General features: G+C 40.5%; 1 protein-coding gene across 1 annotated transcript; it reads left to right on the top strand.

Annotated features, from left to right (window-relative positions):
- Positions 1–123: 123 nt before the first annotated feature.
- Positions 124–17,792, top strand: mapkapk3 (MAPK activated protein kinase 3). The gene is made up of 10 exons (XM_085353051.1): positions 124–886; positions 7,896–8,035; positions 10,687–10,751; positions 10,911–10,990; positions 11,101–11,227; positions 11,384–11,459; positions 11,617–11,741; positions 15,114–15,199; positions 15,294–15,374; positions 17,040–17,792. The coding sequence occupies exons 1-10, from the start codon at positions 584–586 to the stop codon at positions 17,193–17,195; spliced, it is 1,239 nt and encodes a 412-aa protein (XP_085209177.1). The 5' UTR covers positions 124–583; the 3' UTR covers positions 17,196–17,792.
- Positions 17,793–19,240: the final 1,448 nt, after the last annotated feature.

The raw sequence follows: 19,240 nt of genomic DNA, 5'->3' as shown, positions 1-19,240 counted from the left end.
AACCGTTATTACCACTGACTAGTTTCACCTCCCCGCAGCGCTCATTTGATGCTTGAATATCCGTCCTGCTCCTTTAAGGCGGCCGCGTAGGTCAGTTGAGAAATATGACTTGACTGAAGGAGGGTGGCGCTTAAACTACTGTGACAGCGACTGGCCATGTGAATGCAGCTGAAGGAGTTATCAGCGGGAAACCGAGATCAACAGATAATCGTCACCACTGCCTCTTTTTTTTTTTTTTTTACCCCCAAACACGTCTGACTGGAATTTTCTTAAATGGTTCATTTGCGCTCAAATTCTTTTTTAGATTTTCTCTCACGGGCCACCCCGGATCGCTAAAGTTCAGAGAGCTACATTTAAAGAATAGAATTATAGTGTAGTTTCCCCAAATGGACTCTGACTTGTAAGCCTGTGTGAAGATAGAGTGGAGTCACTGTGGTAGAGTCCGCACGGGACAGGCGGATGCGTTAGAGGTCTCAGCTTTACGCATTTACCGGAGGAGGGCTGGACTCATCGCGTTAATCCGGAGAGTTGCTCACAGTTTGTCCCTCTGTGCACCGCTGTTGACAGCAAGCCGGTGTAAAACATGCTGCAAAATGGAAACGGAAAGCAAAAAGCTCCGCAACCGCCAAATACTGGTGGGACAGAGTCAGACTCCACGGATGGCAACCCGAAACTGCAGCAAGAGCAGCCGGCAGTTCTCCCAGCCGCCGACAAGAAGGACGCAGAGTCCACACACTTCCCCATGCCCACTTACCCTAAACTGGAGATAAAGCGAAACGCGGTGACGGACGATTTTAAAGTCTCCAATCAGGTTCTGGGCTTGGGGATCAACGGCAAAGTCCTCGAGTGCTTTAACAAGAAAACTGGAGAGAAGTGCGCGCTAAAGGTATCGAAGTCTCATGAGTATATCATAAATTGTCCCCGGCCCTCCTGTTGACACTCTCACAGTATAACTGCAGACTTTATAGCTTTTAAGCGATAACTCTAGATCATCCCAGCTGAAAGAACACCTGTTTCTGATACAAGTTTATCTCTCACTTTGTTTGGATGTAATAACATAGATGTCGACTGTCCAGACTGGTCAATCCATTTGGAAAAACAGGCGTCAGTCCATTATGTTGGATTATGGTGGTGTGTCTAGGTATTTATTTATATCACTTACTGCTCCTCTAAATTTGATCCTAATCTAATGCAAGTATGGTTTAAATACCTAACTGTGTGGAAACACACATAAGGGTCCATAAGCTATCCTAAAGTGTTTGTTTGCACTGTGGGTTTAAAATATAAGAGTGGAAACTTGTGTAGACAAGAATCAAGAACTATGACCTTTATGGAAGTAGGATTTTCTTTTTCCAGGAACATGAAAGGTTAAAGGTTACTAACAAAACCAGTGTTTGACATAGACAGATTGATGAATAGACTGCTGGTTTTGCATGTATATATACCTACTGATCATACTGGGTTTGACATGCACTGTACATGCTTCTCCCCGAGCTCACATTCACTTATCTGGTGGTGTTTCCTGGAAGGTCAGCCCTTTGCAATCAGTTCCAAGTTAATGGGTGTGTGGTCACCTAGCCATAAAATATCACGTGATACACTGCTTCAAAGACACACAGACTGTGATGGTGACACTTTATTCTGGGAGCGGTAGAAACCTTCACACTCATCTGCACACATGCACAGGTCGTCAGGTTTTCACCTGTCACCACTGGTCCACAGACCCGGAGAGATTTACTGGCTTACAGTAATCCATCTGGATCTGAGCTGCCAGCCAGGCAGCAGTGTCAAAAGGAGAGCATACCCAAAACGTTGGGATAGAAACTAAAGCTAAAGATTTAAAAATGAGATAAACTGCAGCAGGAAATTGAATATTACAAAAAAAAGATAGAATGCCAAAATCAGAAAGGGGATACTTTTCTTGATAGCATCATGGGTGGGACCGGTAAAGAAAACAATTCTGCTTAGAAATATGAGCAGAAAGAATTACTTAAAATGAAAAAGACTTCCGATGCGGAAAAAATCTTCAGGCAAAATGCTAATCTGAATCCAGCAAGTTTTTGTCTTTTGTCAGAAGTAATGACAGAACTGAAACACACAAAGAAAGTTTTGTGTCTTTTAATGTTCTGCCAAAAGACTGTGTGTGTGTCACTGCAACCACACTGTTCCGTAGGGGAAAGCCGGCAATAGATCGCTGTGACCCAAGTAGAGAGGGAACGCATCACATTAAGCCTCTGACCATCTTCTTCTCTCTGAAGATCTGTTAAAAGGTGTTAAGAGACGGCAGAAGAAACACTTCTGATGGCTCAGTCTGTCTTCTCTATTGTAGCTGCTGCAGTTTTTCTTTTGCACTGTGCTTGTTCATACAGCCGTTTATGTAAATTTGATTAATTTTGTTATGTCAAGTTAAATAGTGAGTAAAAGTAAACAGAAGCTAGACTGATGTAGAGTCGGATGACCGGCCCATTGGGTTTTTTAATTAAGTGTTGCTCTGAGCGCTGAATGTAATAGATGGCTATGGCTTTAATCTACTTTGCAGCAGTGCTTGAACAAAGCCATCCTTTCAGTGTAATGCAGTTAAAGTTATCTTGGTTCTTTTAACTTGGATTTTTCTTACTTAACAGCAGGGGATGGGAGAGAGAGCCCTGTGCTGTTTGGATGCGTTCGTGACCTCCACCATTAACTGCTTAGACAGAAGTACAAATGATTGTTCCACTTAAGAGAACATTGGGCCTTTTCGAGTGAAGCTAAATGGCCTGCAGGCCTGTTTTACTCATAGTCAAAATCTTATCAATGGCTTTGGGTTCTGTGGTTATCACTTTGGCACACTTGTTGCACAAATGAGTGTGTTTCAGGGTGTAAATTATCCAAACCATAAAGGAAATGCCCACTGTTTTGGTTAAAGGCAGCTCCAAAAAAGACTTTTGTTTTGAAAGTTTCTGTAAGATCTCATAGGTTAGGGTTAAGCTCCCTCCAACAAGTTAATCAGTCTCTGGGGTCCTCTTGAATGAATTGAAGGATTTAGGCTTTTAAACCTCATCAACCCAACAGAGCTGGAAGTGTCTTGTTGGGATCACTCTGATCACTCTGTACCTTTACAGCACAGAGGAACTTTATGTTTTCATTGCTTCACTTCCACTTTCTATATGCAAAAATGCATTGTGAGTATTTTTATACTTGAGCAGTAGAAGTCTTCTAAGAGGTGGCTGTGAGCACAGGTCATCTGCATCCTTGGGCAAGATACTGAACTGAAGTTCCCTTGATGTGTTCATCAGAGTGTGAATGTCAGACAGAAAGCAAAGTGTGTGAATGACTGAGGTTCAAGTAGAAAAGCACTATAGAAGAAAAAGGCCATTTACAATTTTGAGTGAGTTTTTCAGGCTTTTTAAATCATTATAAAGAAAAAAAAAGTGATTCTAGAATTGGTATCATCAGTCTGTGTATCACTTTGGTCCAAAAGCAAAAGAAACAACCCAACAAATCTTTGATGTTCTCTGAATATGAACATGTTAGGATTGCTGACATTAGTATTTAGCACTTACACAGTCTCCTGCTTTCTAGACCACTTTGCTGTAGCCTTTATGAGCAGATCTTTATTGGCAGATGTTGTAAAGATAAACCACATTTTTATGAAGATATACAGACCAGCACTTTGAAATTCACTAATATTTAATAGAGTGTAAACATGTTCGAGCAATTAAAGTGTGTTTGTGTGTGTGCGCGTGTGTGTGTGTTAACCAAGGTTCTGTGGGAGGCAGCATGTGGTTAAATTTAGTGGGCGTTATCAGCTAAAGGTGTGTGTCTCAGTGTTTCTTAAGCTTCTCCTGACACAGATCTGATTCGTCTGAGTGTCGAGTCATCGTTGACTGGTTTACGTGCCCTTTCAAATAAGAACAAAATCCTCCTGAAGATTAACTTAGTCCTTCCTCTGCAACCCTTTTTATGTTTTACTACAGTGCTACAGGCCCCTTTTTATTAGAGCCGATTCTGTTTCGCTGCAGGAAATTAAGGAAACCAGCTCATAAACTATCTGCTCTTGATTGGAGTCATAAAGCTATAAATTACATAGCAAAAGCAAAACCTGCCCACTGCTCCGCTTAAAGTCAAGGCAAGTGGGCGAGGGTGAGCAAAATAGGACACATGTAGTAGCAGATCAGACACCGGAAACCCTCAACTTCTTCTTTTAACACACTGCCGTCCTCTGAACCCTTTGCTTCCTCTTTGACATTAGCAAGCAAAAAAAGATAGAGGAAAAAAAGGCGCTACACAGATGAGCTGTTTCTTTCCGGCATTTTGGAGTTTCCAAGAAATTTCATGTTTACCCACCAGCTGAATCCAATTTGCTCGGGTAGAGCCTTGCGAAAGTCACCTGCAACACACCACAGATTTATGTATGTGTGTCTGTCATACGTCAGTGAGTCAAACTCTGTGTGTGTTGTGTATTCCAGGCGCAGTCTGTAAGCAGACCGGCCTTGTGAACAACAGGGGATAGCTCCATCACTGTCACATCCAAAAATACCCCTTCACTGTGTGCTATGTCAAAGTCTGTCACCTGCTTTGTACGTCTGTGTGTGTGTGTGTGTGTGTATGTGTGTGTGTCTGCTGTATTGCAAACTGTGTGAGTACCCGGCTATTCCAGTATTCCAGTATTTATAGGCATCAGTTCTTATACTGACATTAGAGCTTGAACTACCAATCCACTTACAGTCGTTTTGAAAAGAAAGTACCCTCTTTCCGTGCTTTGGTTTTACATAACAACAAAAAAATCATCTGATTCTCACCAGTTGTTAAAACTATTTAAATGCCACCTCAAAGGAGGAACAGCACGCAGCATGAGATTATAAATCATTACTTATTAAACAATAGCTAAGCTAAAATATGGAAGTTGTGTAAGAGACTAAGCACACCTCACGATTCAGTAGCTTGTAGAATCACCGTTAGCTGCAGAAACCTTAAATAATGGTTTTCTGTATGAGTATCAGTCTCTCACATCTTTGTGAATGAATTTTGGCCCACTTTCTTTGCAATGTTATGGGTATTTGTTTATGCACAGCTCTCTTAGGGTCATGCCACAGCCTTTGCGTCAGGTTTATCTGGACTTTGACTGGGTCAACACCTTGCTTCTTTTCTTTTTCAGTCATTCTGTCGTGGATTTGCTGCTGTGCTTGGGATTAAAACAGTATCATTGACCCAGTTTAGCCCAAGCTGTAGTTGTTGCACAGACGCCCTCACCTTTGAATTTAAAGTACTTTGGTATACAGAGGAGTTCACGGTTGACTCAATGAGTGCAAGGTACCCAGGTCCTGTGGCTGGAAAGCAAACCAAAATCATCACCCCCTCCACCACCGTGCTGGACAGTTGGTGCGGGGTGTTTGTGCCGATGTGCTGTGTTTGGTTTTCACCAAACGTAACACTGTGAAATATGGCGCAACATCTCCACATTGGTTTGTTCATATGAAACTTTGCAGTGCTAAGAAATGCTGCAAATGTTCCTTTTAGATTGAAGAGGCTTTTTTTCCCCAGTCACCTCTCAAAAAAGCCATATTTGTTCAGTCTTTTTCTATTTGTGCTGTCACAAACTTTAACATTTAACATACCAACTGAGGCCTGTGGAGTCTGAGGTATAACTGCATTGTCTGACCTTGGGGTCAATTTGATGTCTTGAATGTTTTCCAGTTGTGAGTAGGGATGGGTATCGAAAACCGGTTCTTGTTGAGAACCGGTTCCCACTGTTTCAATTCCTTGGAATTGTTTGCCATTTTTGCAAACGATTCCCTTATCGATTCCAGTCGCCCCGAATGACGTCACCACGTTGCGGAGCGTCATTTACCTGGCAGGAAACACGGCGCGTAAGCGGCTCAAACGCTCAAAAGTTTACGAGAACGGATGACAACAGGGCAACTTGCAATACTTGCAAAGTGGATACTTCATTTAAGGGAGGAAACACTACGAATATGCAAAAGCATTTGCTCACAAAACACGTGATAACCTTAAATGAATGTCATGTTTTTAATTCCGCTCCGGACTCGTGAATCTCAACCCAGCAGCAGCGGTAACGTTTGCACGTCCTCTCCCGTTAATGCGGCAGGTAAATAATCAACTAACAGTGCATATTATGTTAGCGCGATCTGCCTTATTACAAAACCTGCTATTACTGTGCATTTAGGTGACCATGATGAGACAGACAGAGTCTGGCTGGCTCAGATGCTGGCAGTTCTCGCTGCAGTCTACCGGTAGCGTCTCCTTTCAGGCCAGGATAGATGAATGTCACCGAGCAGTGACTAAGTTTGTGGTAAAAGGCTTGAACCAGTGTTGCCAACTCCTCAGTAAGGAAAATCGCTATTGGCTGTCCTAAAAGTCGCTAGAAGTCGCTAAATGATGTCATCGCCTGATTTGCATAATTGGTCATGCTAATCTAATTGTAACCTATGTTGTTGGAGAGAGAAATAACATCGTGGAAGAGACATTAAGTGAGTAAAAAACTTCCTAAATGCATTTAGAGTTTATTTAGAACTACAAATTAAATTTATTTTAGAAATTATTGTTTTTTTTAATGTCACAATTCCAACCCTGCTCCTTTACCCGGGCTTGGACCGGCAAAAGTGACCTGAAATAGGCACTCTGGTGGAGTTACTTTGTGTGTGTGTTTATAAGTAGTTTTAAACCTTGTGATCCACAAAACAGCATACGAGTAAAAGAAGAACTGACTGCGTTACAGCACCCACTGCTTGTTGAGAGTAAAATCGATACGCGCTTTCACGTCCTTTTTTTTAGCGACCTTTTTTCTAAAAAAAAAGTCGCTAAGGGGTCTGAAAACTCGCTAAATATAGCGACAAAGTCGCTAAGTTGGAAACACTGGCTTGAACCCATTTGCCACAGCAGATGCCCACAATTTTAGGTAAGTGAATGTGTTTAATTGTAGGCAGGGACATTACTGGATATTCTTGTGTAATTGCTACTGAATAATTTATGTTATGCTTTGTTATTGCTACAGAAGAATATTTATTTTATTATTTTACATTTACAATTTTTTTTTCCTGGGGACCCTGTGACACCCATTGAAGAGCGTAGGCTGGATCTCTTAAGATCTCACTGTTGGGTTTGTAAGGCCATGTTACTCCTAAATTTCTATCTTGTTCAAAGAGAAGATATAAAACAAAGTTCTAAGCTAATCGAACTTAGTGTTCTCCTTTTTTAAAAAGAATCGATAAGAGAATCGATAAAGAATCGAATCGTTAAACAGAATCGAAAATGGAATCGGAATCGTGAAAATCTTATCAATACCCATCCCTAGTTGTGAGTAATCAGATTAAAACCAAAACTGATGAGCAACAAGATCACTCGTGATGTCTTGACGTTGTGTAACACACACCTGAATGGTGCAGACCAGAGAACTGCCAAAAATCATCTGCTTTTATAGCATTGAATGCATCTGCCTAGCAACACCTGGCTCATACTTACCCTCTTAACTCCTTTGTAAGCAGTAGGGATGTACTGCTCACTGCTTTTACAGTTTTTGACTGACCTTTTGTTAAAAAAAATAACAACACAGTGTAATATATCATGTAATTTTTTCATACAAGAGCGTATTTGCCAAATTTTTAGACCCACATATGTCTTGACATGTAAAACCTAAGACGATGTTGATTATTTTTACCATCAACGTATTTAGTATTGATTCATCTACTTATCAGCTTGGCTCATGTATATCACATTATGCAGAAAAAAACAAAAACTGCTTTTGTTTTTTTGTTTTGTTTTTTAAAATGTTTTTATAAAATGATGCTGCTGCTGTGTTACACTACACCAAAACTATCCATGTTAAAGTTGAATGACTCCTCATAAATGATTATATAACGTGACATGATCTGTCCTTCTCTCTGCGTCTCTCCCAGATTCTCTATGATAGTCCCAAAGCGAGGCGAGAGGTGGAGCTCCACTGGCGAGTGTCAGGAGGGCCGTACATCGTTCGCATCCTGAGCCTCTATGAGAACATGTATCACGGGAAGAAGTGCTTGCTCATCATCATGGAGTGGTAGGATCTCACCAGTCAGTTAGCACTTCCTTGAATCAAACACTTTCTCTGTACTTTCATATTTAAAGCTTTTCTTAAAAAAACAACAGTGTCTTGAAACTTAGAGCAAGTCTGCTCTCTTTTTGTTGAAAGCATGACATTAAAGAAGTTTTCATTCTGTAGGACGTAATGATGAATCAGTATTTTAATGTGAAAAAGAGCTCGGAGTGGGTACAGAGTCCCATAAGTCACAGCTCCGAGTAAGATGACGCCCTTTGAATAAATGACAACATAACAAAGTGAAAGATTAAAAATAACAAGCTAAAGTTGCCTTGCATCATTTTTACAGCTTACACTTTTGCTTTTTCTCTCTCTCTCTTTTTTTTTTAACCTTGCTTCATGACAAACAAAGAAAATGAGCTCAGCAGTGATTAAGGTCTTACAACATGCCCACATGTTTTTCCAACAAGATACTATCAACGCTGTTGTGACACTGTAACTGCACAGATAACAGCAACTCAAGCTCAAAGTGTTAGTTGGGCTAAATATAAACAGAATTAAGAGGCCGTCCTGTATATGGTCTCCTTCTGTCAAATAATAACATTAGTTCTTTACTGAGGTTAGGTTAGGATAGAGCCGGGCACACGCTTACGTCATCTGTGGATTTTATTTGAAATCAGAGATTACATCACCTTTCAGCACAGCCGGTGAAGCCATTCCCACGAACGTTATGCAGACGTCACGGCAGCCATGTTGACACGAAGTAACACAGGTGTTACCGGTGTCATTAACCAGGGAGTCTGATTTGTTTACGAGCCTTAATTATGTGATTAGTAACACCTGCGTTTTCCAGCTACGTCATGTCACATGGCCGCTGGGAGAAAAGGGTCTATTTTTTTTTAAATATGTAGAACACATGTTTAGTTACATAATAAGCTCTGTCCCACTGAGCCATAGTGACCTTTAACTTTATACAAGTTAAAGGTCAGTTATAAGAGCTGCTGCTCTGAAGCTGACATAGAGACAGAATTTCATCTGGGCTTCATGTGTCATGACAAACTGTTTGTAATGAATTCAACGCCATTGCTAAACAGTCTGTGTGTTTGTGTAAGTGTGTGTGTGTGTGTGCGTGTGTGTGGTTCAGGTATTACTCATGTTGTGGGGAAGTGTTTTCCTTATAAGGACAAAAACACTTGTCTACATATGGTGACTGTCCAAGTCAATGCATGTTGTAAGGTAGGAGAAGGTTAAAGGTTTGGAAAGTAGCTACAGTTAAGGTGAATATGAGTGAAGGACGCATAACTGTGTGTGCTTTGACACATGTTTGAACTCTGGACTTTTTATTTCTCTAAGGGAGAAAATGTGAATAATTCAGAAGGAAAAAAAAGGAACTCCATAGGCATGACACCTTTGCTCAGTATGTGGGAATTTTAAAGAGTGATTGTCATCACCGCATTGACTGACATGGCAGGTGTTTGTTATATGTGCGTAGTGACCTTGACGGTACACACACAGCGAGAGAATGTCTGCTGCTTCCTGTATGAAGGAAGTTGCTCGGCTCGCTGTGGGTAGCTTAGCAGCTCCCGTTCCTCCTTCAGCTCTCAGTTCATTTGTGATCCACAAGAAGCGTGCTGGAGTAAGTGCGCTTACTTAATGCAATTATGGAGACATTTTTCCAAAGAACTCAAGGTGGAGTTTCAGGTATCAGTGATTCTCTATATCACACAATGAAAGTGGAGAGTGGGAAGCATCTGGCTCAAGATGTTTTTGGTAGTGAGTCTCTGAACGTTTCTCAGATATAAAATGAAACCAAACGTTTATGTTATTGCAAAATAACCTCTTATTGTGCTGCTAAGTCATTAATGACACTACAGAAGTGACAAATAGTGTTTATATCACTGCAAGATGAATTAATAATGGCACACTCATTCAGTATAAACACAGTTTTGTTTAGTAGGACTTTGGTGTTTTTCCCTTCTTCCTGTTTTTAAACTGTCTCAGTTTCACTTTCACTCAGTATTTTTATTATTTCACTTACCGTTTCGTCACAGAAGAAACTCCAAAAGATTTAGCAGTGTGAGTAAATAGTTCATAATTAAGTAAAAGAATCCCCCCTTTAAAAAATAACACTAGTAGTTTAAAATAATCCTGGTGCTTTTGCTTTGGGGGAAGACCAACATTTCTTTTGGTCTTCCTTTCCTTTACTGATGGAAAAAAATGCTCCCAAATTTTGGTGTAAAGGCAAGCAGGTCTTTAATGATCTCTAATGTGTAATTTACAGACAACCTTACATGGACAGGCTCCTGTAGCAGAGCTCTAGACTCCTGTCGTCTGATCAGGGTCACCCATCTGTTCCACACACTTATTTTAAAACCAGGCGTGATCACACTTTAGACCCTTAACTTTGGAACAGCCTTCCTTATCAGGTTGGCTGATGGTTGGCTCTGTGGTTTGTTTGAATCTTTTGTCTGTTATCTGTGGCTTTTTGTATGCAGGATTGAATGAAAGGCTGTGTGCTTGACTCTGTACAAATATGTACACTTATTTTTAAAGCCTTTTTATCCCAACTGTGAAGCACTTTGTAAAAGTGGTACATGTGTACTAACAGAAATGTGGGTACTATTCTATAATACACTGATCCCTGTTCTCTCCCTGCTTGTCTATGTGTCCAGTATGGAGGGAGGAGAGCTGTTCAGCAGAATCCAGGCCAGAGGAGACCAGGCGTTCACTGAAAAAGGTGAGGACTGATGGAGGGCAGACTCCACGTGATGGATACACAGCAACGGTGACGTGTTAACTAGTTAAAGCGAGCTCTCTTTCATCTGTGCCTCCTGTTGTTTTAACACTGGAATTGCTTCTGGTTTGAGAGAGTCTGCTTACCTGTTTTTCCTCCCAGAGGCATCAGAGATTATGAGGGACATCGGCACGGCCATCGATTTTCTCCACAACATTGATATCGCGCACAGAGACATCAAGGTACGCAGAGATGAAGTTCAGTGCCCAAATCGTGAAGCATGTGATGTCATGTCTGGGTAGTTTGGTGAAAGCTTGGTTCACTTGTTTTCCTCTGCTGCTTCCACCTCCAGCCAGAGAACCTGCTGTACACAAGTAAAGAGAAAAATGCGGTCCTCAAACTGACAGACTTTGGCTTTGCAAAGGAGACCACGCTGCATAATCCTTTGCAGACTCCTTGTTATACTCCGTACTATGTGGGTAAGATGTCTTACTTTGTCCCGGGATGGGTTTGGGCCATATTAACAAATGAGCCAGATGTTTCAAAATGACAGTAATAAGCTGCTGAGTCACTTTTTGCCTGTGCCCTAATCTCCACTGTTATATTGTTTGTACATGTGTATTCCTGTTGATAAGCTCCCGAGGTTCTGGGCCCAGAGAAGTACGACAAGTCATGTGACATGTGGTCTCTGGGCGTCATCATGTACATCCTGTGAGTACTGTCTTTGTGTGGAGGCCAGTGCTGATTTCACCACAGATGTTATTGTACGGCGCATGTATTTGTATTTGGATATTGTTACAAGAAGCGCTGCTTAATTTTATTACGTTTTTAAATGGTCGTCATCATTACGGCTTGTTTGTCTCTGCAGATTGTGCGGCTTCCCTCCGTTTTACTCGAATACAGGCCAAGCCATTTCTCCTGGGATGAAGAGGAGGATCAGGATGGGCCAGTATGAATTTCCTAATCCAGAGTGGTCGGAGGTGTCACAGGAAGGTGAGGAACTCAAACTAAAACACTGTCAAACAGCATATTAGCTTGCAGCCATATAGGCAACGAGCACACATAGTTACCGTTAGGTCTATTTGTTTTTAGACAAGGACAGTTTTTGTAGGGTTGCCTCTTTACACCAGCACAGTGGATTTTAAATCAAACAGATGATTTAAGTGCAGATTTACAGCTTTGACAAGGGGTTTGATGAAAATTATATAATATATAAAATTTTGTATAAACTATTTAGAGATTTAAAGCCATTTTTTCTGCTTAGTCTGCCATTTTCAGAGGTTCAACTGGACAAAGTAGCATAATTTTAAATAAAAGGATTTTTTTTTATACTTGGATAAAAAACCTCTGCAGTCAGATACTTTTTGAAGTCTAGAAACCACAGACCAAATGTTGTGCTTCCTATCTTAAGATGCTCTGCGAGGCCTTTACTGCAGCCTCCTTCAGTTGCTGCTTGTTGAGGTTGAGATCAGCTGACCGACTTGGCCATTGAAAAATATCCGATCTCAAACGGAGGGTTGTTTATAAAAAACAAAACTAAAATTTTCTAAAATTACTGTAAATTCCTTAGACGTGTCAAATTAAAGCCACTGTGCTGTTTAAGAGATGCAAAATTCATAAACATGTTTCATTCTTCAAAAATGTACAAATTTTCTACAACTTTTAATTTTGTATGGCAGCAAAAAAAAAGTCTGTAGCTTCCCTCTGTTTAATCCATATGAATAGAAACTCCTGTAGGCTAAACATCTGAGCTTTTGTGAGAGAATTACAAAAAAAACAATTTTAATATATTTGTCTTTTTATTGTAAACATTTGCAGGTTTTACAAATGTTTGCAATCATGTGTGACACAGCAGTGTTTATCTGCATTCATGCATGTATGGCCTGCTTGTCTGCTCTCTATTGTCAGAAACAGGAAACCTTAAACAGCAGGGGCTGCACTCAGGCCAATTCTGCAGATTTACTAAATGTCAATGTATGTCAAGTTAAGATATTATCATACAGAAACATTTTCGAGAATCATATACAGCAAGATATAATCTTGCCCCAGTTTGCATCTCGCTGTTATTTAAACTTTACTTACAGTGTGGTTAAAAAGTATTTGGCCCTTCTTGGTTTCTTAGTTTTGTGTATATTTGTGTATATGTGTATATTTTCACAATTAAATGTTTCAGATCATAAAAAATGTAATATTAGAGAAAGATAACCCACGTAAATAAAAATGCAGTTTTTAAATGATGATTATTTTTATTAAGGGAAAAAATACTATCCAAACCAACCTGGCTGTGTGTGAAAAAATGATTCCCTCCCTTGTTAAATCTTGAATTAACAGTGAATGATAAATGATGAACCACATTTCTTTAGAAAGCTGAGTTTAATTTCACCCGTCACACCCAGGCCCGATTGCTGCCAGACCTGTCGAATCAAGAAGTCGCTAAAAGAGAAACTGCCTGACAAAGTGAAACAAGCTAAAAGATCTCAAAAAGCAACATTTCATGCCATGACCTAATTTAAAAAGTCACTGACAACTATCAGGCTTAGAAAGGTTACACAGCAAAATCTCCAGTGTTAAATTGACACTAGAGAGTGTCTATATGGGTCCACCAAAATGGGTGTTAAATATAACACTGTTGAGTGTTAAATGAACACTTTTGACAGTGTTATATTTTTTTAAAGTAACCTAGTCAGTTTTGAAGATTAACAATGACCAACACTGAGCAGTGCTGATTTTCTAACACTGGAAAATAACTCAAAATGTTAGAAATTTTCAAAAAAAAGTCTTCAGGCCTCACGTGCCTCAGTTAAGGTCAGAGTTCACGAGGCATCTATGGGGGAGGTCCAAGGAAAAAACCACTGCTGACCAAAAAAAAAACCTCACAAGGGCTCATCTCACATCTTCATCTTGATTATACCCAAGGCTTTGACTTGGGTATAAGTCTGGACTGACGAGACAAAAGGTGATCTGGGCGACTTGCTGTACCTGATGGAACCGTGAATTCTGTTCTACCACAAAATCCTGAACTGTAGCCATCAGTTTATGCCCTGAAGCTCAGGTGCACAGCAGGACAGAGGTCCGTAAAAAAAACAGCAAGTCTACCTGTGAATGGCTCAAAAAACCAAAATGAAGGTTTTGAAGTGGTCTAGTCAAAGTGGACTGAAATGTGATTGAGGTGCTTTGACCTTAAACAGGCGGTTCGTAGTCGAAAACCCTCCAATGTGACTGATTTAAAATAATTCTCCAAAGATGAGTGGGCCAAAATCCTACACAAACACTTGATTGCAATTCTTCCTGCCAAGGGTAACACAACCAGTTATTAGGTTTAGGCGGGGATTACTTTTTCAGATATAGCCAGGTAGTTTGGGATTCTTTCCCCAATAAATCTTGTTCTAATGTTGAATATTCTGTCCATTGTCACCGTCTCTTTAAATTGCATCCAGTGTTAAATATGTGGCTCCGTTTGCTCCAGTGACTCCTTCTTCTTCTTGGTATTATATTTAAACTCTGCTCTGACCTTTGATTCAACCTTAACCAATTTGTAATGATGCAAATTAAAGTTACAAGGGGTTTTTTTTTTTAGCATAATATCCCTGAGTAATATTTTCCTTTTCCTTCACAGTGTGCTGTTGAAAGTACTTTGACTCACAGAAAATGCACCAGTGAAATATTTTGTTAATTCAATAAGTTTGGTTGTGGAAACATCAACAACTGGGGGGAAAACCTTTTTTTTTTCATATCAAGTCTTATTTATATACAGTACTGTGCAAAAGTCTTGAGCCACATGGGATTTCTTTATATTCCGCTTCCATGGAGCTAATTTCAGACAGTGGTACTGGGTATATTTTCAAAATTGATGTCAGAAAAGTCCGATTTTTAAATAGAATATTTAAAAATACCATCTGGAAAGCACCTATCTGGCAACAGCTTCTCTGTAAAGCATGACAGGGATCCCAAATGCACTGATAATAGATAATAGAAAGACACATAAAACACTATCAGTCTGTTCTCCCCAGAGCCTGAACCTCGAGACTAATTGAAGAAATTACAAGAAAGCATGCCTAAGAGTTCAGCCTTTGTTAAAGAATAAAGGTGGCCATGCAAAATATTCACTTTGATGGTTGTTAAAACTGTAAAAACTCTGTTTTTGCCTTATATCCTGTATTTCCCTGTACATTTGCCCATGTTTCAGCAAATCACAGCACATATTTTCAACTTATCTACCAATATATAAAACAATGAGACAAGCAGCTGTTTTAATAGTGACATTTGAATTCAACACATCAAAATCCACTATAAATAGGACATTTTATCTCCAAGGCAAACATCATGTGAAAAGTTGTAAACTTTGCATTGCCTTGTGTCTCCCAGCAAAAGATTTGATCCACCAACTACTGAAGACAGACCCTAACGAGAGAATGACCATCACCCAGTTTATGAACCACCCCTGGATCAATGTAAGCACCCGTACACGCCTCATCTACTGTTTCCTGCTCGTCTGTGCATCTGTTTGCTTACGTCCTCATCGGTGTTTGTGTTTTGACTCTGCAGCAGTCCATGATGGTTCCTTCCACTCCCCTGCACACCACACGGGTCCTGACAGAAGACAGAGAGATGTGGGAGGACGTGAAGGTCAGTAGCACGACAACATCGACCCCCTCTGGTCACATCTTGACATTACAGCTTGTTAATGATAGGCTGCTGAAATGTTCAGCTTGCGGTAGGGTTTCAGTTAACGTTGCAGTGGTTTATAGACCAGTATGGGGGAAAACTCCAAAAATATTGAACTGGTAACTTTCCAGAATGCATGAGAATGTCCCAGTTTACTCTGGTTTCTCTTGAAACCTCAAGCCTCCATGTACGCTCTGAAATGCACCTAAAGGCATACATATGATGTAATCAAGGCCGCTTACGATCACATCATTAAAAAGCTCAGAACCACAGAGGACATATACAACAATTTCAGCTGTTGGAGTAAAACCCTAACGACCTCTAAACAGATTTTCATGTGTGAAAACAGCAAAGTGGCCCTTTAAATATTCTAATGATGGAAATGTGAGGAAAACTGCCATCCTCATGTGTTTACATTCTTATTATCTCCTGACAACCAGCAGGGTGAAGAAGTGTTTGCAGTCTGTACAACTGTATGAGTTACAGTTTAATATTTAACCCAAACACACCTAAGCTTAGCTTACCTTTTGCCATTCCTGCATTTTTTCCTGATTTAAACTACTAAACAAAAGAAAACACCACTTCCTCATATCAAGTTCATTCAGCCATGCAGAAATGTACAAAATGTCTCACTTAGGCAATCACTTATTTTCAGTCCCTGTAAATAACATGTGGAATGGCACATTCCTTCACAACAGCTGAATGAACAGGTTTGTCATGATAAGGTGTGAAAAGACCATTCAGCAAAATGATACGCTCACAATACACCACTGTTCGTTTCTGCAGTGGGTACTGGGTACAGCGTTGCATAAAAGGCCACTTCTCAAAAAGCAAAGAGTCAGGAGGGTACAGTCTTTATATTGAGCTTTATTCACAGTAAATGGAAAAGGTTTAGTTTTCTCTGAGGTCTGTTCTGACTCATTTTGAGTTCAGGCCTTTTTTTAAAATCATAAAAATATTTCCAGCCTGTTTCCTTTTTTCTTTCTACCTTTGCTTAGTTTTTTCCTGCTGCACAGATCTTGAACAGCAGCGAACTGCGTGGAAGCCTTTGCAGCGAAGATTTTGACATTATAGGAAACATCCTCCTTTGTTTCCTTTCTAAGAGTTGATGGTGTGAAAAATGACTAATGAGAGGATAGATGTCAGCTCTAATTATTTTGGGGTGGTGTAAAGCCTGGAAACAGCTAACCTGACACCATCCTACAGCAATAAATTCCACTTATCAGCACTTTTAAAGCTTCTCTGGTTAACATATCGTCTCTTTTTTTTTTAAAATTCATACCTATACTGATGTGTAAACAAAAAAAAGTTGCAGGCTCTTTGGGTTTTATGTCCTCACAGTTTCTTGACCAACACCTGCAACTGTTCCCTGCTGAGAAACAGTCCTCACTAAAACCGCAGCTTCTCCTTTTTATACTTTTTGTTTGGAAAATAAAAAGCAGACATATTGCGTTAATTCATTAGCTTTAGCGTGCTTGCTTGTTTTCTCCATTTTATGTCTTGACGTTATGCTAAGCTAACTGGCTGCTCTTTGGAAACATACATGTGCCACTGGTAAAAAAGCAAACGGTTTCCACATCCGTAAGCGCCAGCTAAATCCTCCAACATCTGCCTCTTCTCTCGCAGGAAGAGATGACCAGCGCTTTAGCGACCATGCGTGTGGACTATGACCAGGTGAAGATCAAAGATCTCGACACCTCCAGCAACCCTCTGCTCAACAAGAGGCGCAAGAAGGCCGCTGCGGGGGGCAAGAGTGGGTCCACGGTATGCCAGAGTCAGTGAGGCAAGGATGAGCTTTGGTGGAAGGTTCAAGAGGTGCTTTAGACTTCTGAGAGACTCAACTTCAAGCAAGTGCGCTCTAAAATAAGAGACATTAGGAACGCCAGAGTTAAACCTGGATATTTCGGGGACGTGGAGACGTGATATCACCTGTCTGTTGTCACCGCAGGCATCTCTGTTTTTAATTATTTTGTGTAATAATGTCTTTTCTTTTTTGGGGAGGGGGCTGGGCTGTTTGTAAGAGTACCTGTGTGTAGAGATATTTGTAGTGGTATACGTTGTGTATTTGAATGCTGGATTTACCTGTCTATGGTGTAACTATGCAGTTGTGTGCAGATCACACTCAAAGAAACTAACTGTGGACAGACTGTGAAACTAAAAGGCTCATTATTGTCTTTTGTCTTAATATCGTCCTTCGTTTGCTGCCTTCCTTTTAGGATTCAAAATCCTAAAATGTTAATAAAATGTAGCCTCCACAATCGCTTCCATCTGAGAAACTTTTTTTGTACAGAATCACTGCTGCAGATCAGTCTGGTGTCCTGTTAACAGAGCAGCACTCAGACTGTCAGCTTCCTGTAGCTGCAGTGGGCTAACGGCTGGTTGTGTTGCATTGGCAAGTTGTGTCAGTTTTCCTGAGAAATTTCTTATGTGTCACTGTGGTGATAAAATGCTTCCAGTAAATTGTGACTACAGTTTCTCTTTAAAATACAACCTTAGCAGGGAGAAAGGAAACCTCTTGGGTGAATCCACTTCACATAGATGCTAAGATTTTCCACGTGTGGTTCTAAACACGCTCCTAAACTTAAAATAGAAGTTTTCGTGTGACAGACACGTTTCCTGTGGATGTGGCAACATTTTTCTTTTTTTTTGGTATCGTGTATTTCAGGCTTTGTCAGGCTGCTATTAATAGGAGCAGCGAAGTAGTTCTGTGGGACGCAGCCATCTGACATGTCATTCAACTGCAAAAGGTCAAAATTTTCATGTTTATGATTGCAACCTTTAGCCCACTTTGATCATGTGATGCCAAGAGTGTTAAGGGGACGCTGATCATAAAAAGCTACTTGGCTTTTCTGCCTTTGGGATGTTGCCGTACTGTCAGCAGGACTGCACAGCTCTTCTTCGGGCCTCTGTGAACGTAAGAAGTTTAGAAGTTCTGAGAATAAAACAATAAAGTCTCAGCTTTCCCCGAGTGAAATATCACAGCATATTCCAAAGCATGTTTTTTTCCTCGTGACGAATTAGGGGAGGGAATGTTTTGTGCTAATCGCTCCATAATACAGAGACAAGTCCAGTCCTGATGTACCACTATGTCTCAATTACTAACATGATGTTGACATAACAGTGTCTTGAACACTTCCCTTTTTTTGCGTAATTCCTCAAAAGCAAAGGGTTTCAAACCAAAAGGATGACAATAAAAAAAATTAAAGCATGCCTGCTTAAGTTAGAAGTCTGTTTCCTCAGTGGGGGATCACAAATTATGTCTTTCATTGAGTCATTTGGTTGCTGTTATCAAACACAGTTTTTTAAAATGTGGTTATCCTGGTGTACTGTGAGAGGTTTTGGGTGCGAGGCTAACAGCAGGAGCATAGGGTGAGTGGGGTGAGTGGTTTGATCTCTTTAGCCTTTAGGGAGGAATGTGCTGAAGGTCGGTGGAGAGTTACGTGACTTTCCACTGTTTCTATTCCACCCCGTCGTGAATAGTCTGTGTTGTACGTGAAGCCTCCCGAGTCCTGGTCGTTTCCGTTTCCACGTGTTTTTCTGCCCATGCCTCGTCATTTCCCCGGTGTCGTCCTATCTTATCTTTTCTGTGTGTTTGTATGCGAGGCTGTCTTTATTCTTTATTCACAGATCTGCATTTGCAGGCTCCTGCTCGACAATTAGTCTCACCATCACTATTATAGTTAAGGGTATCATCATTGCCACCAAAATAGCCTCAAGTCCTCACAGGCATGTCACATGATGCTTATATTATCTCCAGAGGGTCACAGTGCTTGGTAGCTCAGTGCATGTGTGCTTCGTTTCATAGCATTGTATGGAAGATCGGAGAA

The sequence above is a fragment of the Diplotaxodon limnothrissa genome, linkage group LG5 (genome assembly GCF_057381915.1).
Source record: "Diplotaxodon limnothrissa isolate DT_005_m linkage group LG5, D_limnothrissa_male_GT1.1, whole genome shotgun sequence".
NCBI classification, from domain to species: Eukaryota; Metazoa; Chordata; class Actinopteri; order Cichliformes; family Cichlidae; genus Diplotaxodon; species Diplotaxodon limnothrissa.
This window is presented reverse-complemented; position numbering and strand designations above follow the sequence as displayed.

Coding starts and splice junctions, on each gene's coding strand:
- mapkapk3 (XM_085353051.1), top strand. CDS start 584: ATGCTGCAAAATGGAAACGGAAAGCAAAAAGCTCCGCAACCGCCAAAT. Junction 10,752..10,910: donor CCAGGCGTTCACTGAAAAAG/GTGAGGACTGAT, acceptor TTTTCCTCCCAG/AGGCATCAGAGATTATGAGG. Junction 11,742..15,113: donor GTCGGAGGTGTCACAGGAAG/GTGAGGAACTCA, acceptor TGTGTCTCCCAG/CAAAAGATTTGATCCACCAA.